This window comes from Lytechinus variegatus, chromosome 12, assembly GCF_018143015.1.
Source record: "Lytechinus variegatus isolate NC3 chromosome 12, Lvar_3.0, whole genome shotgun sequence".
NCBI classification, from domain to species: domain Eukaryota; kingdom Metazoa; phylum Echinodermata; class Echinoidea; order Temnopleuroida; family Toxopneustidae; genus Lytechinus; species Lytechinus variegatus.
In genome coordinates, this window is record NC_054751.1 from 14,314,424 (window position 1) to 14,338,727 (window position 24,304).

Below are 24,304 nucleotides of genomic sequence, written 5' to 3' on the forward strand. Positions count from 1 at the left end.
TGATGGACATCATTGACCATCTCATTTGCATGTCACCGAGTTGTGTATATCACTGTTTTGTGAAAAATAAGTGAAACTTTAAAATGTCATATCTTTCTCATTTTACATCTGATTTTGATGAAATTTTCAGCGTTATGCTAGTTTTATTTTTTCCATTTATTCAAATCAACCTTTTTTCTGGGCTGGGCTTGTCCTTTAAATTCCATATCTCCCAGTATGTCCAGTCTAATAACAGTCCCATACACATTCCATTCATTACCTTAACCTTTGCTGATCCCTGCAAGGATGTTATTTGACCGAATGGAACATGAGATGAAAGAAACCACTTGTCAGGTGGGGTGTGGTTCACTTTCACTTGGAAACTCAATACACTCCATGTATATATCAGTTATTATAGTTGTTGAGCTAGGACTAGGTCCATGGTAGCTCCATGCCAGGAGAAAACTGTTGGTGAGTACGATACTTGATTATTTTATTGTCATTTACTTATAAATATATGAATAACTAGTTATAGTGAAACTAAGGCTGTACATTTGTCAACTCCTGAAAGGAATGATGCTGAAGAAGATGTATTAATTTTCTTTTGACGTATAAATGTATTCCTTATAAAGTGCAATGCGCATTTGGATATAATGTCGCTGTCATAAACATGTAGACAAGCAGTTTTAGATGAACCTTATTTGTTTTGTTACATGTAAACCACCATCACATTGCTACCTCGAATGGTCGAACGTAGCTATAGGGCTCATGCGATTTGGATTTTGGACATCTTACAGATAAACTGGATCAATTTACATGTCCTTGTTAAGTGATGTTGCTGGATGTGTGTGTTTGCAAATTTTCAAGCCTAGTGTAGCTAACGCAGCTACAATGATGATGACAATGGCTGTCAGTGCATGTGATTATGATAGTAATGATGTAGAAGAAATGATCTCGGGGAAATGATTCTCAAGTTCTGAGTTTAAATGCAAATTAATTAAGGCCATGAATATTGTGAAAACATTGATGATGCGCAGAGGCTGCCTGCTAGTTATTGATGATGATGATGATATGATATGATTTTGATGACAATAACCATGATTACTAGCTATTCATGTATAATGATGATAGGAGGATGGTGTAGGCCTAATAAAGTCGATGGCAATGATGAATATACTGAAATAATGAGAAATGAAAAAGTAAAAAAAAATTGTTGCTTTGATGCTGCCTCTGCATACTGACCCATGAGGATAAATGAGGAGGAGGATGTTGATGATGATGAGGAGGAGGAGGAGAACGACGGCGATATGATGCATGATGATGATAATGATATGAAGCAAAGTATTTGATCAAAGAGTATAGACTTAAATTGAAGTAGGGTGAAAATTTAAATTGTCAAAAAAAATCTTTCTGTTTCGTTTATTTAGATCTATCAAACTTTCGGGGCAGAAAAGCAGAAAATTCCAGTCTAGTACAAACTAAGATTGAAACTGAGACTACAATTCTGGTACAACATTTTAATCAGGGTCTGTTGCGTGCAGACTAATTGTAGGACGTGGACGGACGTCTGCACCAGCGTGCAGCCGTACGATAAATCTTCGTCTGCGAGTGGCTGAAAATTGCTGGCCCGCTAGGAACGGTCGGCGCGGCAGAGCCAAACTGAACATTCACACGATTTCTGCCGCGTCGAGACATTCGGCCGCGGGTCCGTGCTGTTTAACAGAAGGCTTATCATGCTCTTTTAAGACGTCTCTTGCCTTTGGATTGCTGCTATTATCTCTTTAAATACAATTCTTAGAAAGTAAAGATGTACCAAGCTTCAGCAGATTTTGTTTTCACCCTTGTTTACATGCTTTTGTCGGCCTGTTTGGTTGTCCCACCCAGCGAATTTCGTTCTGCTGGTCTGACCGTCCAGAATGTGCTTTCATCTTGGCTTGGGAGTGAAGAGCTGCATTTTGTTCATTATCACATCAAAAGGACGACAGCAACTATTATTTTCCATGCCCTTCTACCCATGGGTTAGTAGATCTCGTTTAGATTTAGATCTAGATCAGACCCATCATGCCCATGCCCAGCCGTGATTAAATCTGCCAGCCCTGACATGCCTGAGCTGAGCCAGTTCGGCAAAGAAAAACATATTCATGCCACCGGTTTTGTCTTTTGAAAATATCACAGACAACTTACTTGTTAGCCAGGGCAGGAGGCTTCTTGAGAGTAAAAATCATTTACGAATGTATGGTTACTCTCAACGAAGCCAGGTTTTCCTTTTTATTCATTTGCGTGTAGGCCTACCACCAAAAAACCTGAAACTTTCGCCCCCGAGATTTCTAGGCCTAGATCTAGTAGGCCTACTTTCTTTCTATAAAAAATCTAGCCCTAAATCATGTACATGGGATACAACTTAATTTCCGACATTTCTACGCTATACATTTTATTTTTAAACAAGAATTCATCAAAAAATTAGAAAAATATGAAAAGACGGCAGAGACTTGCCCAATGTTTACGCCGCCATCTTGTTTTCTATTGTTCTTCACCCACGATACGGACGCTTGCGTCGCGTAATGTTGGGGAAGAACAATAGGAAACGATGAGAGAAATTATTGAGGGAGGGGAGAGAAACTCAGAAAGAAAGTGCAATTGCTTACCTTGTAATATACCTTGTGGGCGTAAAGTTTTACCCATAAAACTTGTTTGCCCCTCTCCTTGCAATTGCAATATTTCATTTTCATATGAAATGAAACTGAAAGTGAGAAGTTGGAAAAGGAGTGATAAATTAAAAATCTATACTTAAGTGGCTATCAACAGATAAAAAACATGTCTTGGCCGTAGATAGATAAAATAGAGCTATACACTTCAAACCTGACTTTTATCAAGCTCCACTCAACATGATAATGTGACCAGTGCACCTTATAATCACAAGCTTATTTATTAAAAGTCATTCATTTAAAAATTAACAGGGACATTTCATAAAGCTGTTCATAAGTTAAGAACGACTGGTGAGTGGTGATCCTTTCTTACACACTAAACCATCGCCAATATACCATTTACCTCAAGAAAGGATCACCAGTCGTTAACTTAAAATTGTTCTTAACTTACAAACAGCTTTATCTCCAGTTTATCTACACCAATCCAATAATTATCAGCAGATCAAGCTACTTTTGTCTCGCCCAACAGAGGTGAAGGCGAGACTTGGGGATCCAAATGTCGTCCGTCCATATATGGGGGAAGTTGGAACACTGGTGAGGGTCTTGTTCTAGGTGGATTTTTCAGTAACCATCATAGGTTTAAAAAATTTATGGGGTACATTTGAAGCCTTTAGATATATACTTCAAGCTGATATATTGATTGTTTCTCTAATAAAATCTATTTGGATTTTACAGCCATTTTTGTAAAAAATGTTCCAACTAACCCCGGTCTCCCATAGTGTTGGGGCAAAAAGAACATCCTTTATAAAAAGTATTTAAGTCTTTTAATACCCTCGATCGCAAATGGACCGTAAATGCATAGTTTTTCTAGCAAAATATATATACCCTTTTTTCCATTATTTTAGTGTTTTTTACACCCTGTACGTAACATGCCCTATTTGAAAAAGAGATCCTTTTAACATGTTTTTGGGGTCACTGAAGTTGCACTAACAAAAATGGGAAATTGAAAAACAATTGACAAATCAGTTTTATATTTTCAAAACTTAACAGTGCACTGCTGATCATGTTTGTGTTCTGCGTCATGTTGCTGTTTAAATTTAGAGACAAACATTGAACACTCCTCTGGTCAGAAAAATGAAATTACTATTGTCTGAAGCCTAGACTGGTCAAATTATCAGCTCATAATGGCTACAAATGTAAAAAGCACTTTCACTACCGGCATTCTCTTGCATAGTGGGCAGAGGTCTTGACAACAGTTCTATCAAGATGAGTCCGAGTCCCCTCCTCCTCCCCCCCCAAAAAAAAGTAACAGAAAAAAGGTTTTGAAAGTGAAACCGGAGGTAAGTAGTCTGTAGGCTCAACATCCTTTGTTTTGTTTTTGTTTTTTGGTGGAGGGTACATTTGGAAGTCTCTCCTAAAAGTCTAGTATTGTACTACATTAGAGGCGTATGGCTGATATTGGAGACTTACAAAAACAAGCAAGTTATTTTGTAAAAACTGGTTATGATACTGTGGTATCCATTTTCAAAAGCTCTACACTGCACTGAAGTAATTTCAATGGGATTTGAATTTATGACTAGGTGGTACTGACTGCATCTTGTCCTCTGATTTTCCCCAATAGGTTACTATATAGGCTTTGGTCTAGTCTGCCCAGAATACAACCTTTTTCAACCATGGACGGTATCTTCCATATGGCTTGCTTACCTCATCGCCTCAGTACTAGCCATTGTTATAACTCTGGCCATAGCATGCTACTGGTCAAGGGAACACTGGTCAAAACACCCAATTGCGGCCACCCTCGGACATCACAGCAACTCGTGGCGGGCAGTATCATCCAACGTCAGCATCGAGTTTCGGCGGATCAACAAGTTCTCCACCGGCCCACCAAGTTGTAGAGTTTACGTCACGGATTCGTGGATCATCAGGACATCTGCGTACTCAGTGTGTTTTGCTCATAAGCAGGATTGTCATTTGAATATTCTTCAGAGTGTCGATCATGCTCTGTCACATGAAAGTAACACTGGTGTGCAAATTCTCACCATTGAAGTCGTTAGCATCAATAGGAATATCAAGCCATTTAAAATCAGGTATTCGCATCTCCTCATAAATTGCATTATTTTGGGGAAACTTAATTTGTGTTGTAATGATCTATGTTTCAAGTCCCCTGTCTGGGCGATTCTGAAAAATGAAAATATTGCCGGATTCTGAATGTACGGGGACTTTTGTAAATTTACATTCCGTGGCAAAAGCTGAAAATTTAATATCTAAGTAAAAAAAAATGCACTGATACCAATGCAAAATACAATAAGCAAAACAGTGCATCAGAAATCCATAATCATCTATAGTCAATAATCCGTCTTTACTAAATAATAATAAAAATTGGGAATTGCTATAAAGTGTTTAAGTTTGCCTTACACATCACTCTATGCATTATGCATATAATGATTATAATAATGATAAATGCAATTCATACAGAGAAACTGTAAAATACAGTAGAATTATGAATAGCATATTAATAAATCATTAATCAACTTTAAAAGTTGAAATTATTTCAAATTTTTATCTTGGGTGAGGCAATATCTTTGTCAATGAAATAATGTTTTGCATTTATAGCACTTAATACATCAGGGTCCCATAACACAAAGGTTAGTGATTAATCATGATATTTAAATGATTAATTACGAGCTTTGTGATTTAGGCCCCAGACCCGCTTCTCTACATCCTTTACAAAGAGGCCTATATTATTTGTTCCCCTCTATGGTTCTAGGTTAAACGCACTTGATTTCCGAGACCTGAAGGACAAGGTTAGCATGCCCATCGTCAACGCTAGGAATGTCGTCATCCAGCAGACCTTGACTGATAGGTTCCTTGAGGCATTTAGACAACAGGTGGACACCAACCAAAGATATGCCTTGCCTGATGGTGCACCAGTAAGTGGAATGATAAATTGCTTGGTCTGATTTCAATTTTGTCTCGTTCCTCAAAGTTTAATCCTATTTTGTCTTCAATTAGTTCATTCACTACCATTTGTTCTTAATGTCATTCAGCTAAGATACCACTTTGGTCTAGCACCAATTCATATGATTAGATAAACTAAATTGAAGGGAGTTTATCAGAAATAGATGCATATTTGGCTGAAGAGGCAGGTGATTGGTCAATATATCTATCCGTGGAGTAATGACTAAATAACCAAATTCCAGAGCGTGCTTTGTGTACATGTATAACTTTAATTGAAGGCACATTGAATAGGCATGATAAACACACATCCATACATTTCAGCAAAATTGTGCTGATACACTTCTGGAAGGATGAAATTTCATGTCTTTACTGAGTCTATACGAGGTGTCCTTTTCAATGTACACCATTCTTTCCCATGTGGCACATGAAGGAAGTAATCTCCCTTTGATTTCAGACAATTAGACAAAGTAAAATTTCCTTGGCAACCTGACTGTTTGCATTATCTTTCCTTTCTGTAGAAATATATATTTTCCCATCACCCAAACCAATAGAAATTTACTAAAAATCATCCTCTAGTGCTCACATAACCCTCCTGTTCTAATGCTTTTCCTCCCTCTGCTAGTCTCCTGAGACCTGTATTGGTTGCCTGCAGACCCAATCCAATGTCAAGCTGGTGAAGATGTGTGACAACCCAACCCAGGGGGAGTGCGTCCAGTGCTATTGCCGTCCCATGTGGTGCCTAGAATGCCTGTGTAAGTGGTGGGTGAGCAGACAGCAGCAGGACAAACCAGAGACGTGGCTCGGCTCAAGGTCACCGTGCCCAACGTGCCGATCAAAGTTCTGTCTCCTAGATGTCTGCAACATAGCATCATGACATGACAGTCTGGTTTGTCAGGATGAGAAGCAATTCCTGGTAAAGTTCTGTTTGAGATGACTTGGTTTTGATGTAGTCTGCAGGTACAGACCCTTGGCTTTTGCATAGTGCATTATACATCATGCAGTGTCTGAAGTAGGATACTAGATTGAGTAGATTCACTCATGTACTGTCACTACTATTTGACACACACATGGCATAAGGAATCTAGTCTCCACCTTCGACATGGTATTATTTGACAGTGAAAGTGTCCACTTTGAATCTGTCCTTGCTGACAAGTTGCGATATGTCTCTTGGCTGTTTGAAGTACAGCAAGGAGTGGGTGATTTGTCCAGAAAAGGAAAAGAAAAGATCCATGCCCTGTAGCATTAAAAGATACATTCAATCATACAATCAATTATACAATCAATCCTACGATCAATCTTAATTTATGATAGACCATTGATTGATATCAAATTGTAGAATTGATTGTATCCCTATTTCACAACACAATGGTGTAGTTCAATTTAAAATACCTGATGCAATTCTAGTATGTTATTTCCTTTCATTTAAGTGCCACATATATTATTTGATATGGTTTAAAACATTTTTATTTATTCATTCACTTGATTTTTTTTAATAATTATTTTATAAGTACAATATGTGTTCTGGGTAATGTTAGAAGAACTTCAATTATTTTAAAAAGAGAAAGGGCTCTTGCTGGTTAATGCATTGGCTACTTAATTCTGTAACTAGTTCCAGTAGGCAATGGGATAACCCATTGACTTACACAGGAGCCACTTAGTTTCAGTAAGTAATGTGTTAAAGAAAACAAAATGTGAGACTAGCATGTGAGACTAGCATCTCAATTACCAAGCAACATTGAAGAATTTTTTATCCTATTGATAATTCTTGGTTGAGATGTGGCATTTGTGATAGCTATATACAAATACTCGTCTCTTCTGAACATTCTCCACCATCTATTCCAATTCCAAGACATATCTATGCTGTGATACTATTTCTGTTGTACTTCACTTGTTAAGTGGAACAATGCTTATAAGTGTTATCCTTTGAAAAAAATTAAAGTCTGTAGGGTTGATCAGATATATTTTCTTAGGTTTGGATAACTCTGCATAGATGTTGGCTGATTACATGATTGAATTGACCAATCTCCATTCATCAGGCTTCTTATTACAATTTACTAACAGCTAGAAAGCGCCATAACCTAAAATAATAGGGTAATTGCCTTTTTTCTTTCTAGTCCTATCTCTAATTACTATGAACCCAATTTCAACTTCTCTCCAGCTATTACCGAAGCTGTAAAATACCCTATAATAGCAATGGCACCAGTGATACCAATTTCTCTTATTGTATGATTGGTTTTCTCAAGACTCCCTGTTATACCCTTCTGATGTACAAACTTAATGGGACTGAGATCAATTCACTGCCTGTGTCCGAGATACACTCAACTTTCATCCCATCTATCTTTCTGCCACAAATCTATTGATTTGTGATTGTGTTTTTTTTATCAATTGTTTTAAATTCATTTAGTAATAAATTCTGCCGTGATTTGACAATGAGTTCTTGATGAGTGAGTGACAGTAAGGACTTGAATATGCCATTCACTTGTTTGAATATTAGACTTGTCCTTTTCAGGATCTGCCATCTTTGGACATGCTCTCCTGAATCGGCCAGTCTTATCACATCCATAATACCTTGTTGGTACCTTACATAAGTTCCTCATTTTCAATATTGAAAGCCTGCAAAGCCATACCAAGAAGAATGAAACTTATTTCAAGTTGGTCATCTTTTTTCCAAACTGAAGAATTGTGTTTTGTTGGCATTCAGATTTCATGTTTCCAAGATTTGCAAATGTATTGAGACTGCGGCGGGTCAATCAGTATTCTTTGTACTCTGAGGCTCCTTATCAAATGGTATTTTATCTTGGTCTTTAATTTCCAAGCAGTATTAAAAGTGAAGGATCATATTTAAATACCAGGAAGTAGAAGAGGGGTCTGCCTTTAAATGTTTCTTTTGTTATAAAGGCATATATACACAGCTTGGGAAATAGTTATTAGACCATACCATTTTGGAGCTTATTGGGAAAGATGTTATATAATTGTTCCCTAAATGACAAGTAGAGATATCCTGTAGAGAATTAGAAAGAGACACAGTGCATCGTATCAATTGGTCCCGCTTATACTGATGTTTTCAAAGCTTTCACACCATTTATCAATGACACCAACGTCATAAAGGTGCATAGGTGTTTCACCACTGAATGTCTTGTATGCTATCAATGGAGTCTCTTGCAGAAGTACCGCAATATGTAGCATTGGTATGAAGGATCCATAGAAGTCCAGTTGCGATAGTCACAAACAACTACATGTAACTGAATGGTCACATCTGGTTTCCTGAAGCAATTTTAGATGAATTTGGAGATGAAATGACAAAATATACTCATGAACATCATCATTGTCAGATTCATGCACTGTTTTGCATTATCTGGCGATAGATGCTATTCTCATTACATAGATAAGTTGACTAAGAATTTACTTAACAATAATAAATCAAATTAAATGCATTGATATATATATTCAAATCATGAAATTGTGATTTATTAATCAAATATCTTCAAGTGGTTTTCTCCAAGCTATTTAGAATGAATATTACCTCATTGATTTTCACATTACAATTTAAACAATATAATCTCCATTTCCATACGTAATATACATGCATGCTCAAATGTAAATTCTTCAATCTGACCTTAATATTCAGATGACAATTGTCTACTAATCATGCTCCCAAATAGTGAATTTTGTAAATATTCAGTTACCAGTTTTTCCTACGAAAAACAATTATTCCTTTTTGGTATGTAGAACAAAATTCGTGTACTACAATAATTCAAGTGGCCAACTTATACTTCTGCAGCTAAATCAATAAACAAAAAAAATAAGTGTCCGCGAATGTTGTCAACTCGTATGGACTGTTCTTACATCATACCTTCAATGAACACATGTTGTATTCCATCCTCAACGAAAACTTATCATAGTTGTAGTGAGTATCAACGAAAATCTTTGCAGTTGAACACAGTCCGTCCTGGAGGACTTGTCCCAGAATCAGAATTTGAATCATCAGAATCTCTATCAGAACCCAGCTGCCTGACCGTGTTGTCAGAGCCATATTGTGGAGCTTAAAGGAGTCTCCTTCCTGGCCTGTCTTGCCCGGTTTTATGTCAATGCCAACTCAAAATAAGTATTTAGCTGCTGTACATCTCTCCTCCCCATCAATCACTCAACACATGGGTCCTGTCTTGACCAGTGTCAAAATTTCTCTGCCCAGTGGCAAGCACATGCAACATACGACAGCATTCATGCATGGCTCATTGCACACATCATTAACATACATCTCTTATTCCACCAGACCACCCTGGCCTGAGAGCCTATTGTTTATCTGGGTTCGTAAGGATTGCTACTTTGCTAGGATTGCTAAGATTCCAATCTCCATTATTTAAAGTGCTTATTTAGAATGCTTCTAAGATTAAGATTCTTGTTGACTTTGTGACAATCATAACTAATCTGTAAAGGGTACGAGACAACTTTGTTTTGTTTTTCAGTTAGTATACTTCACCAGAAGTATACTAACTTCTGATGCCTGAAAAAAGTCCTACGTGTGTATGTGTTGCAATTTGAAGTGCTTTAGCCCTCATAGGGTCGTAAATTTGCAAGAGCTGCAATTAACACGGTTATATCGTCAATCAAACGAATCATTGAGACAGGCGATTGTTCTCCTAGGATGAGGAATGTCTTCATTCTCCGATTGCTCTTTCAACATGAATGTGTGCATTGGCAATCACTTTAGTTTTAGCCACTTGCTCTGATGTATGATGCTCTTTTCCCTTGCTCAGGGGAGTAATCTCGAGACTAGCATGACACAAAGAAGATCTTCCTTAATGATGAAGCCTCTATCCCGGGTCAAGACCGCTAAGATAAGATTTTATTAAACTCTATCGACCCCCAATGGAGAGTATGAGAGTCTCAACAAGAACATATTTACAATAATGAACATGCATATAAAAATGAACGTATTACAATAATGAATATGCGTATAAAATGAACATATTTACAATAATGAATATGCGTATAATGAAAATGAACATATTTACAATGACGAATGCAATTGTTTGCGTTGTAAAAATATATGTTGCAAAAGGTTGATACAACAACAACAATAAAACCCACTATAAACTAATATTTTGCTGTGTTTAACACAATTATATTGTATAACACACTGGTTGTTTAACCACCCTGTCACTTCTAGTAGTTCACTCTGGTATTATTATTATTATCAAAAAGCCTTTCATTAATAAATGATTTAGAGAAGTACAAAATTGCTATTCTAATGAAGTTTACAAGTTTTTTTCAAATGGCACCTTTTATTTACATTGAACAATATTCCCATTTGGTAAGCACATAGGCTAATAAAATATTCTTTGGGTATGTACATCTGTCTTTCTTTACTAAAGAAAGGACACACAAATAAATTATGGAACTCATCTCTAACTTCCTTCAGCGAGCATAATGTACATAAATCATCATTCACTGATTCTCGAGAAAAATCGATTTGTTATTGACGGGTAACCTATGAGACCTGCATCTGAATTTACACAATGTAGTTGCATCAGTGCCACTTAAAATTAGGAAATATGTCTCAAACATCAATTCTTATTTCATCATCTTATAATTCGAAAAAAATACGATTAGACCATGTTGCTGCATGCCAATCTTGTTCGGACATATCCTTTAAACCCAACTTCAAGGCTTTTAAAAACCAATCAGTCCCAATTCCCTTCCCTTGTGATGAGAATATGTCACCAAAACCTTCTTTCTGTAGTATATCTTCAATGCAACTCATCCATTTTGACGTGAACTGCATAGTTGGATCTTGGTGCATATTAAAAACCAAGTTATAAATCAAGAAAATGTACTTGTCCTCTTCACCTGTCACAATTCTCAGCCAAAATCTAATCATTCTACAACTGATATGACTTAATAAAGTGGTGCGCCCAGTTTCTCCATATGCCATGGCATCTGGAGTAAACTTATTTACCCGTAAAATTGTTCTCAAGAAGTTTCTGTGAAAAATTTCAATTTGAGCAATATCTTCAAAGCCCCATACTTCACACCCATATGTTAGTATTGGTAAAATCATTCTATCAAATAATTCATTCTGTTTATCAATTGACAGTTTTAATCTTTTTGCTTTTGCTAATAAATTGTACAAAGCTTTCCTTGCCTGAGATACCTGCTCTGTAACTGTTAATTTGAATGAACCATTATACTACCAATTATACTACCGATGGTAGCTGCTAATAGCTAGGTGGAGATCTTTCTTCTGAGGCCTGAAAAAAGTACTACGTGTGAAGTGCTTTAGCCCTCATAGGGTTTCACTTGGGCTTCCACCTGCAACAGGATCGCCACTGAAAGTTGGAGATCGATGGCAGAATAGGGGCTGATCCATGGCAGGCTATCCCATGTTGTTGGCTTCTCATCACATGACAGGCACTTTCTATTCACCGCCAGAAGAGTACCAACTTCCCTTTGAAATGGTGATCAACAGATACAGATCACTTTCACAATACAGATAATAAAAACATTTCAAACTATTTAACAAGTGGTGGTCATAAATTTGCAAGAGCTGCAATTAACACGGTTATATCGTCAATCAAACGAATCATTGAGACAGGCGATTGTTCTCCTAGGATGAGGAATGTCTTCATTCTCCGATTGCTCTTTCAACATGAATGTGTGCATTGGCAATCACTTTAGTTTTAGCCACTTGCTCTGATGTATGATGCTCTTTTCCCTTGCTCAGGGGAGTAATCTCGAGACTAGCATGACACAAAGAAGATCTTCCTTAATGATGAAGCCTCTATCCGCTAGTATCACATCACCAGCATCTATCAAATTAAAAAAACCAGATTCTCTAGTGATGAGAACATCCGACGCTCTCCCTCCCCATGCTTTCGATAAAAATGAAATTGCCTCATTTGGCGCAATAGCAACGAGGAATTTCACAGTGTTATGATGTTTTTAGTCGGGCCAGGTTGCTGCTTGATTGTAGAGATCTCCCGGTCTAGCAATGAACAATTCAGTGCAATCGATTGTGCATCAAAGGTTTTTGTATTTAGACCTCAAAGATGTCGGTATCATCGATCTACACTGGAACTGGTTCGGCCATACTATCAGTGATCTCAACTCTTGGGCAAGGAGTTTTATCCATGCGTTGAATATCCGAGAGGTGGTTGCCACTGATATGCCAAATAAGCACCAAAGGAAAGACATTCTAAGAGCAAGCCTTAATTTCATCAAGGTGAGAATCAGTTCTTGTTTTGAGTCGGGCATTCTTAATAGGCCTGGTTTCTGTGGTGTTGGCTTTTTCTTGCCATGTACTCTTTTCGAAGGTCTTGGTAATATTCTTGGTGAAGCACTTTGTGAAGACTTTTGTCCTGTCCAATACAATACCTCATTTTTTTGGCCTCCATAATGATGATATAAGATGAAGAACTTGGAGAAAAATGAACTTTGCATGACAAATCAAAAAGTGTTTGAGCCACTATGGATGGTTCTTGATGCGGTTGATTTGTGTATTCCATGATGGTATCAGCGACGTACACTGGAACTGGTTCAGCCATACTATCAGTGATCTCAACTCTTGGGCAAGGAGTTTTATCCATGCGTTGAATATCCAAGAGGTGGTTGCCACCGATATGCCAAATCAGCACCAAAGGAAAGACATTCTAAGAGCAAGCCTTAATTTCATCAAGGTGAGAATCAGTTCTTGTTTTGAGTCGGGCATTCTTAATAGGCCTGGTTTCTGTGTTGTTGGCTTTTTCTTGCCATGTACTCTTTTTGAAGGTCTTGGTAATATTCTTGGTGAAGCACTTTGTGAAGACTTTTGTCCTGTCCAATACCATACCTCATTTTTTTGGCCTCCATAATGATGATGTAAGATGAAGAACTTGGAGAAAATAAACTTTAGATGACAAATCAAAAAGTACTTGAGCCACTCTATGGATGGTTTGTGATGCGGTTGATGTGTGTATTCCATGCACAAAACTTCTATCATCGAGCAAACTTCCACTTGCAAAATATCTTAACGAACAAAAACTTGAAGGCGTGGGGGTAAGGCCATGTTTCTTTGAGTCGGGTGCTTGATTCTCAGGGCCAGTTTGTTGATGATGGCAATGTATCTGTGCCTGGTGAATCTGTATACCTTACGGTTTTTTGTTGGTCATCGTATGCATCCAACTGATCCAAGGGATGCTGCCTATCTCGGAAAATTCTCTCTTCTTGAGCTGCCCCAGCATATATTGCATGCAAGATTGCAGCCATTTTGTAACCAATACTTCCAACCGGAATTTTTACGGTTGCAACCCTGACCCAGAGAGCAAGGGTTACAATAGCCAGATTTTTTCAGATTTCAACCGGAGTTTTGTCAGGCGAACCATAGAAAAGTCCAATTGAATGTTCATACAACCAAAAAATTTTGTTTGGGGTTTTATGCAATGGGCCCCAGGTCATTTACTTCTTTTCTTGTGATAACCTGTTTTACCAGGCTTTTTTTTTAAGCAACTTAATTTAGATGTATAACATACATGTAGCAATATCTCCTTTTTAGGGAGGGGTGTGTGTCTGAGGATGAAGCTTCCTCCCTGCCTTGCTGTTTTTTGATGAATTATGTTTGGTATGTATTAAATCCTCACCGCATTGCTGTCAACCTTCTGGCTAAGACTATCTTTTGAAGGAGTGGCACTCGTGAAGTTCAATAGAATGTAGGAGGCCTTTTGAAGACTTAGTTGCCTCCCCCTAACCAACCTGGACACATGGTTGATTCCCTTTCCTATTAAATTAAAACTAATTGCAAATAATATATGCCCCATGCACTGTGCTTTCAAACGAAGGCGAAAATAAGACCCATGTTTGGTCAACTAACGCAGAGTGAACTATACATGTCATAAAAAAGTAATAAAATTCTCAATCTGTGTTTACATGTTCTTCAAATAATTTGAAGAGACTTCATGAAATGTACCACATCTCATATTACCAATATAAATTGACATCTATACAATAGTCAGTTCCTTCTGAAAAAAAAGGAACTGCTCCAATAATAAGAGTCCTTACAATTTATGTAAAGTTAATTCTTCAGAATACCTGACCAGGTTATAATTAAAAATTTTAACCAAACACTTAAATAATATATTCCTTTTTTTCAGGGGGGTGGGGTGGGGTAAGGGGTCCTTCCAAGCTTCAAGGCTAAAAAAAAAAAAAAGGGAGGAGGGGGAATACCACTGTCAAAATAATTTGGATTACAGAAATATATAAAATGATTATTTTTCTTGGAAGCATGAACACAGAAATTTATTTATGCATTTATTATTACAGCATCTGTGATGGCAGGGAGGAGGTTCACAAAATAAAATTCTTTCAGTCTTGTATATTGCTGGCTGAACCACTCCTGGTTGAAAGGTACGTCCACAGTTACCGCCTCACTTTCTGTCCAAACCATGAACTTACACATTGTTGCCTTGGCACAATACATAGCAACCTGTACTTGCATATAATATCCACTGGCCGCAGCTGTTTGCCGCAAGTAATTCTCCCCATTCTCTCTCCTCCTGACATCATAAGTCCCACTTGCAAAAAGTCCAGATAGAGACTTGTACTTGGAAAGCATCTGCATGGTCGGACACTTAATTTCTAGGATTGAATGTTCATCAATACGGCCGTCAAGGCTGGCACCTAACCAGCTGTCCTCTGTCCTCTGGCCTCACTAGAAGACCAACTTGGTCGATATGACACCTTGTCTCCTCCTCAAATTGCTTCCTGGCAATATCTTCATGCTGTTGTCCATGAATTGTGGCTGCATTACCTCCGCAAGTAGGATCTAGATAATTTTTTATCCATTTGGATGGATCTGTTTCCTGATGTTTCGGTACATTTGCTGCTGAACTACTGGTGATTCGCAGTTTCCTTTGTGAAGTCCAGAGTGCTGATTTTTGGTTAACAGTTTTTTCAGCAAGGGTTTTTGCCTGTGTTTCTGTCAGCTGCACATACTCCTCAAACACCTTTCTGCATGGAGCACACTCCAGTGGTTTAGCATGAGATCCATGGTCAACATCTTCAGCTGTTGGCCTGACCTGATCCGAATGAGACGATTGTGGCTGGGCCGACCACATATGGTGAAGAATCGTCCCGGGAACAGATGACAAACTCTGCATGTGTGGCTGGTTAAGATGGGCCAATAGGAGCTCGTCTGTCTTAAAAGCTAACACTGTGTTGGCCATCAAACTTTTGGTGTTCGTGCGAATGTTTAGAACTGTGTCCGGTAAAACATTCTGCTGCGTGCTGCGGTTCCAACTGCAGGATACATCAGTACACGCTACGCCGATAAAGCCTTTCTTGTTAGCTTCGTGCACCTTGAAAGCCAATCCAGCACTGTGGCTACAACATCGTCCTTCTGATGCAATGCAGTCGCACTTAACTGATCTTATTTTCATTCCAGTTCACGGTCACTTCTACTTGATGGTAGTTGCCAATTGTCTGTGAGTAGCGTACTTGACAGCGTAGAATCACGTTTTCCCCAGATACCTTGTGCATCACGACTCCTACCCATCCTGAATGCAGATGGTTCATACCTTCACTGATGCTGCGAAAATTTCTATTCGGGGGGATTTTGGGGGAAAGACACAAAAATACACTCATTATACTTGTTTTGTTTTTGTCTCACCTGCGAAGCAAAATGAGACTATAGGCGCCGCTTTTCCGACGGCGGCGGCGGCGTCAACATCAAATCTTAACCTGAGGTTAAGTTTTTGAAATGACGTCATAACTTAGAAAGTATATGGACCTAGTTAATAAAACTTGGCCATAAGGTTAATCAAGTATTACTGAACATCCTATTAGAGTTTCATGTCACATGACCAAGTTCAAAGGTCATTTAGGGTCAATGAACTTAGACCATGTTGGAGGAATCAACATCGAAATCTTAACCTGAGGTTAAGTTTTTGAAATGTCATCATAACTTAGAAAATATATGGACCTAGTTCATGAAACTTGGACATAAGGTTAATCAAGTATCACTGAACATCCTGCATGAGTTTCACATCACATGACCAAGGTCAAAGGTCATTTAGGGTCAATGAACTTTGGCCGAATTGGGGATATCTGTTGAATTCCCATCATAACTTTGAAAGTTTATGGATCTGATTCATGAAACTTGGACATAATAGTAATCAAGCATCACTGAACATTTTGTGGAAGTTTCAGGTCTCATGATTAAGGTCAAAGGTCATTTAGGGTCAATGAACTTTGGCCGAATCGGGGGTATCTGTTGAATTACCATCATAACTTTGAAAGTTTATTGGTCTAGTTCATTAAACTTGGGCATTAGAGTAATTAAGTATCACTGAACATCCTGTGCGCGTTTCAGGTCACATGACCAAGGTCAAAGGTCAATGAACTTTGGCCGAATTGGGTGTATCTGTTGAATTACCATCATAACTTTGAAAGTTTATGGATCTCATTCATGAAACTTGTACATAAGAGTAATCAAGTATCACTCAACATCCTGTGCGAGTTTCAGGTCACATGATCAAGGTCAAAGGTCATGTAAGGTCAATGAACTTTGGCCATGTTGGGTTTTTTGTTGAATAACCATCATATCTCTGTAGGTTTATTGGTCTAGTTCATAAAAAGTGGACATAAGAGTAACCATGTATCACTAAACATCTTGTGCGAGTTAGAGTAGTATTCAAAGTCAGCATTGCTGCTATATTGAACCGCGTGATGCAGGTGAGACGGCCAGAGGCATTCCACTTGTTTTATTTAATGCTTATTTAGTTCTAAATGCACATTGCCAAGGGGCTCACCATTCTTGATGCATGCCTTTATTTTAGTTTTTTACTAGAGTACTTTGTCCCCTTGCTTTGGGCCCTCCCACCCTCACCCCTACCTCCCCCCCCAGCCCACATCAGCATGGACTTTGAAAGCTACATGTTCAATATTGGGAATGTGAATTATGCAATTAAGACAGACAAACTGTGAGTTCAATAATATTTGAAAAATTTAGCAGATTTCGGCGAGGGAACACTGAAAAAAAAACATGAAAAGTGCAAATCACGACAATTCATGAATGAGTGACGTTCAGATCATCAGACTTCTCATCAAGGCAATTGATTAAACTTGCACATTGTATGAAATTCCGTGGAGCAAACTCCATCCTACATTTTAATGACTAAAATTCCTTAAATTATTTATATTTTAACTCTAAATCATTCCGTCTCTCACTCTCCTCAATTCAAGAAAGAACCTGCATGTAAACATACACGATAATGAATACGTGGGACACCGTTGCAACGGCGTCTCCAAAACTTTGATTGCCAAAACGCACGCAAAACTCGCCTCTAAATCGCAATAACATACCTTGAAACTCCAACTTAGAACATTGGCGTACATCATCTACCCATTCATCCATCGTAAATGAAATAACTTTAATCAAAATAAAGTTGTAATGTCAGGAAACTGCAAGGAATAATTCATGGTTTGTCTGTGAGAAAGCAATGATCATTGCAAGAAAGCTGATTGAGAAGCCCCCCAGCGTGTAATAAACGTAGAGGGCTCACTTCCATGAAAATTTGCCCGTATCGGTGTATATGGCGGTATGCCAAGTCTTTTTCAAGGTTCCTTTGTTGTTTTTGTTGAATTCTCTTAGACTTACTGGGTAGTGCTCCTTCAGTTAGCTCAACCTTTGATAGGTTGCGAATGAGAAATCTTTTTAAATAATTTACACACAGTAATGATTCTGTTGCGATACCCTCTGTTTTCATTACATTCTGAATACCTTCGGCAAAATGCCCATCACTGTCGGATGCTATCCCTTTTACCAGAAGTCGAAGTGGTTCTTTCAAAAGTTGCTAGTTCCGTTCATCTTTGTGTCGAAGTATGGTACCCTTATGCTGTCCTCCGTCTGGATATGATGTCATTATCTTAGAATGCACACATGCTGGAAGCTGGACCCTGATATCCTTCCCGAGGTACCCCCAACACCACCGTACTACTTTACAGTATGCTACATACCTGTATTTCCTGAATGGAGAAAAAAAACAAAATGGAAAACAGAAAAATAACTTGTCATTGTGTAATTTGCTGTACAGAAGGTGAACTTACTGGGTATCCCCTTTACCAGCAGTCTAAGCGGTTCTTTCAAATGCTGCTAGTACATTGTTCACCTTCTTTTCGTTCACCTATGATATTTTCATGAACTTTGATGCTAGCCGTGCATTCACCATGGTGAGGACACTTCAGCTATTTCCCTGATCTCACTAGCCTCTGACCATATTTGCAAAGTTTATTTGTGGTATGATGGGCAATTATAAATTTATCTTCAACTGACTGGAGATGAATTGTTCATCTACATACTGGTTCCTTCTTTGACTGAATGTAGATAAACTGCTATGATGGTGGACACAAAATCCTATGAACCAAGACATATTACCTTTATTTAGAGGTCTCACCATCTGAACAGATATAATAGCCACAAGAATGGTTCTGTTTCCAGTTGTTGTATTTACAATCACCCTCATTGCTTGACTTTTACTTTCCAAATGGCTTTCCTTTTCTGTTCCCTTCTTGTTACGTTCTTGTGTAATTTATTTTCACCTCAATTCTATCTCTTAATCTCAAGTGAACTTACTAATAATATCTTCTCTGATTCCATGACATGAAGGAATGTTAATATGGGCTTGCTTCATGTCCTTCAATCTTCTTCAAATCTTGATTAAGATTTGTATTTGGCATCAGTGTGGAGACAGCGCTTCTCACAATCTTGTCCACCGTCTTGATCACATAAAACACAGCATCTGATGGGCGACTTAAGCCGTTTGTTTTGTACTCTTTGAGGGATAAGAGAGAGAAATCGGATGGCTTCTCTGAAAGGGTCGGAGCCTTTAGAAATTCTTTACATGAATCACATACTTGCTTATTTTTTCAATCTTTGAGCTGATTATCCAGCAAGATAGTAAGAACTGTTTGATTCGGCTTTAGTAAGAACAAGTGGCGGCATATTACTCTGCACCCATTGCAGGCTGCTGTTCATTAACAGGGATTGCTCCTTTTTCTCAAGAAAATCTGCCATATAATCACTCTCATCATCAAGATAATTCCCTGTTTTGGACAGCGTAAGAAACTGCATTTAAATGTGTCTCATCGATGCACCTCTTATCCCTTATTATTAGCTACAGTTAGTAATTGTAAAATTGTCTGTTGATCTGTATTAATTTCTTAATGCTGAAGTTTTGCTCCAACCGTTTTTTTGTTTCATTGTTCAGAATTTCCATCTTGAGTTCATGCTCTCTGACTTTCAGCTCATTTTTTTCCCTTAAGAATTTACCATCTAATGGTGTGCTTCTCCTCAGCTAATGTGACCATTTTATCTTCTGCCATTTGGAATAACTCTTTATCATATTCCTGTAGATCTAACAGGTGTTATGTGTTCTTTGCTGTTATGTTCTTCGTTGTTATGTTCTTCGTCTTACTGAAGCTTGTTTCGAATCACATGAACTGCATGCCACAGGTCTGTGATTGTCCAATGAAGAAGTGTTTGGAAAGAGGAATTTGTTTCTGATGTTAATGTGTGCATCCCATAGTTGGTCCTTGTGTTCTTTTCTGAGCAAGACTCCTTCCTTGGCATCCTTCCAGTTTTGAACTAGTAACCTCGCTGGTTCGCCTCCCCTCCATGCATTGTAGAGTGCAACCGTCGGAGAAAGCAGTGGTAGATAAACTGATCCAGGAGTATGGTTTTAATCAGTATGTCAGCGATGAGATATCATTGGACAAAAACATTGCCGACCTCAGAAGTCAACAGTAAGTAATAATATGTTTTTATATTTTTGTGGTATAGTATATTCCTTATAAGATATGCTCTGCTCAAGCATAGGCTAGTATGCCATAGAATGCCACCATTAGAGAAAGCAGTGGTTCATCAACTCCATATTTCTCTGTGCCATGATTGCTGGCTGCTGTTCATCAACAGGAATTGCTCCTTTTTCTTGAGAAAATCTGCCATATAATCACTCTCATCATCAAGATAATTCCTGCTTTGGTCAGTTTTAGAAACTGAATGTAAACTTACTGTATCTCATTGATGCACCTTGCATGCCTGTTTAGCTGCAGTACTTGTAAAATTGTCCGTTGAGTGACCTTCATTAATTTCTTCTCTCAATGTTTGAAACGTCAGGATTGCATCATCCTCTTTGGATTGGTTTTCTACCGTCTTTGAGTACTGTTATAACTGTTGTTCCAGTGCTCAATTCGAACAATCGAAAGTTTGAGATGTACATTAAAAAGTGACGAGATACATGTAATCATGTATCTAGTCATAAATACACAAAGTAGAATGACTCACCGTAAGTTATGTCCAACGATGCATCCAGTAAGACACAGTAAAACGGTACATACAGCAATATAATACAGCAACTATCAATAGTAAATCTTCACAACAGGTTGTTTCCAGTACATCTGAGGAGCCCTCCAGAAGATGGCCATGCCGTCTCCAACCCCGGTCATGTGGTATCGAATCCCTGCTTCTGATTGGTCACCTACGGCGAAGTTGCACCCGGCACCCATCTGGGTCTTCCACGAGGTCTCCAACAGCAGACGGCGATGGTAGCAGACGACAAGGATTCAGTAGCTGAAAACGCCAAAGTCGGCCTGGCCGTTTTCACTACATAACTGTTATCCTGATGCTGCCGCCGTGTCAAGAATTGTACCTCCTGGACCATTATTGGTAAGTTGATTTGCACTTGCTTTCCGGTTTACATGATTTTGTGTGAAAGTTGAGCTGTTTTTCGGACTAGTTACACCAAATGAGTGATTCATACTCTCTCCTTTCTGTGTTGAAAACGTTTCTAGGTTTTGCAAAAAGGAACTATTCCAAGTCATTAACAAGGTTCCTTTGTTTATTTTGTTGAATTATCGTAGACTTACTGGGTTGTGCTCCTTCAGTTAGCTCAACCTTTGAGAGGAATGATTCTGTTGCAATACCCTCTGTTTTCATGACATTTTGTGTACCTTTGGCAAAATGTCCATCACTGTTGGTTGTTACCCCTTTGACCAGCAGTCTATGTGGTTCTTGCAAAAGTTGCTTAGCACATTGTTCACCTCCTTTCCGTTCATCTCTGATATGTCCATGAACTTCAGATGTTGCCGTGCATTTATCATGGTGAGGACATTTCAGGCATTTCCCTTATCTCACTAGCCTCTGACCGTATTTGTAAATTTTATTTGTGGTATGATGGGCAATTATGGATTAATCATTTGTTTTGTTTTTAATCACGGCATCCCTTGCCTGTGTCATTGGCTGAAATGGCGTTCTGCTCCCTCCAAGATTCAAAAGCTAGTTTACTGTCTCTCTAGTTCAATATTGATCGGAGTATCCTTACTCAACCCATGGCTCTCCAGAACATCACAAATCTTTTGTTTCCCTCTGTTTTGAAGCATATCGTTGTGGTTTGCCAAGTGCATGATCTTCCCACATTTGTTTGCACTTTCCATATCGTCCTCGAGGCCGAGGACAAATGTATGCCATGTATTATGCTTGTGTTACTGAGCATTGATCCGGTTGGAAAATACCATAGTGTTATGAACACTTGCAAGCGTGCAGGCAATGCACAATTCCGTCGTTTGATGCTCAATATGGGGAGCAAGTCTCTTGATGATATGAACGCATCCCTATCAGGAAAATCTATATAAATTCAGCATCTCGCTGTCATCATAGATATCCAAGGGATGCATTCGATCTCTAAAGTCTCGCTCCCATCTCAAGGCAGCTGCCTGTTGTATGGTATACAGTAGAGCAGCCATCTTGAAACCATTTGAAAGAGTTTTTAGGACTTTGCCCTTGGTACAGGAGCTACGGCAAAAAAAAACACTCAATTTGCCAGAGTTTTTTTTTTTTAGTTTTGCCGTAAAAAAATTCAGCAAAATTTTATGCAACGGAAAACTCCAGCAAATTTTCCTTTGCCATAGTTTCCTGATTTTTTGCTGTAAAAAAAATCCGGCAAAAGTTTTATGCTATGGGCCCCAGCAAAACTTCAAATTGATAGTGCAGTACTCCTCATGGCTGGCGAATCTCTTCTGGTAGCGATTCCAATGCTGGTTTGGTAAAGTCCTACCTGGAGTGCCACATGGGGATTGATTGTTTTCTTCCGCGTCCACTGTTTTGTATCTCTCTATAAAGCTTTGTTGGTGTGCAGTCAAAATTGCGGGTTTTTCCGGAGTCCCATCTCATACATTCGAAGTTGTGTTTGGTCATACTGGCTTTTGTCGAAGTGCAAACTACATGCATGTATGTGCTTTACACGAGTGTGGTCAAAGACCCTATGTAGCTGGATAAAATGTATCCATGCCATCTGGAGGGTAGAAAAACTACCACCACCAGCTGGCAAAGGCCCAGGCATGGAGTGTACTGTAGTGGTCTGGTAGGTCAGTTCATCACCATGCAGCAATCCCCTGAAGTCTTCTTTTTTCCTTTTGACTCCATTTTAACCTCTGAATCATTTCCACTCATTCCACAGAACGATCAATCTTACTATTCTTCTCGGCCTTCCGAGTTGTTTTTTATATTTACTCTAGAGATCTGCGAGAGCCGTCACATATACAAACGCAAGTGAGTTGAAGACAGCAAGCACATATAAGGTATACGGTACGGTAGCTCGACAGCTAGCTGCGCTTGAGTGGGTGGCCAGTCGGCACAGAGTAATTCCGCAACCAACTGTGTTTTTTGCAAGAGCCGCATTAGCGGCATCACACGCGGATAAATATGTTATAATAACACGTCTGATATGCTATCGACTGCTGAGAATATCTCAATGAAAAAATGTCATATTATTTGCCTTGAAATTATTCCTTTCGGGTATATGGTATCATTTTGAGGGAATTTACATATTTGGGATAATAGTAAATATACTTTTAATCATTTCCTCTTGGCAAGTTCTCCAGCTTGCAGATACAACCTCAACTGCAGTTCATTAGATCCATTATGACTTGTTTCGCCGCTGACACAGTCCCGAACGAAAACAAGGCATTAAATTCGTCTAAAATCGCTACAAAGAAGAAAAGTTTAACAATGTAGGGACATCATAGACTATGACTTTAGATAATTATTACTTCCTTTTGAAATCGTTCACATAAAATTAATAGCGATGAAATTAAGTTTTGACACAAAAGTAAATATGAAGGCGTACATGCATAGTACACAAAACGGCACTGCTTTGTTTACGACACCAGGACGGAATACCCCGCCCATGACGTCACAGTCAGAGAACACCTGTCTCGGTAGGCATTGCAGGAGCAAAATAGGGATAAATCTTTCAAATTCACTATTTTGAAAAAAAATTTGGGGGTAGAATCACCTCTTAGTGTTTTTTTTTGGGGGGGGGTTGTAAGGTTGCTATTGATATAAATATCTCAATATTTGGAATCGTCTTCTTAATTCAACTTTAAACAGGTGGTTTGTTCTGAAAATAAAAGAAACCAATTTATGCAATTGAGAAATAATGCTAAACAAAATTGTTAAGAATAATGACATCCAATACATATACACAGTCTCGACAGAAATGTAAGACACCTGGTGAAGAAAGCACATAAAGGGAATAGACAAGATCAAAGAAAATGGAAGTGAATGCTCCTCCCTTACTCTCATTTGTTGGCTTTCAACACCTTGAACTAATACTTTCTGTTGCTTTTGGGGACATAAATACATTTTTGGTAAAGAACTCTACAGGGTCTGCTCTTGAGGAGTAAGCCAGCTTTCC

General features: G+C 38.5%; 1 protein-coding gene and 1 pseudogene across 1 annotated transcript; one reads left to right on the forward strand and one right to left on the reverse strand.

The window, feature by feature from the left end:
- The first annotated feature begins 1,526 nt into the window (after window positions 1-1,526).
- Window positions 1,527-7,282, forward strand: LOC121425137 (E3 ubiquitin-protein ligase TM129-like). The gene is made up of 4 exons (XM_041621129.1): window positions 1,527-1,997; window positions 4,246-4,711; window positions 5,392-5,554; window positions 6,205-7,282. The coding sequence occupies exons 1-4, from the start codon at window positions 1,787-1,789 to the stop codon at window positions 6,454-6,456; spliced, it is 1,092 nt and encodes a 363-aa protein (XP_041477063.1). The 5' UTR covers window positions 1,527-1,786; the 3' UTR covers window positions 6,457-7,282.
- A 7,494-nt stretch (window positions 7,283-14,776) lies between these two features.
- Window positions 14,777-16,242, reverse strand: LOC121424953 (annotated as a pseudogene).
- Window positions 16,243-24,304: the final 8,062 nt, after the last annotated feature.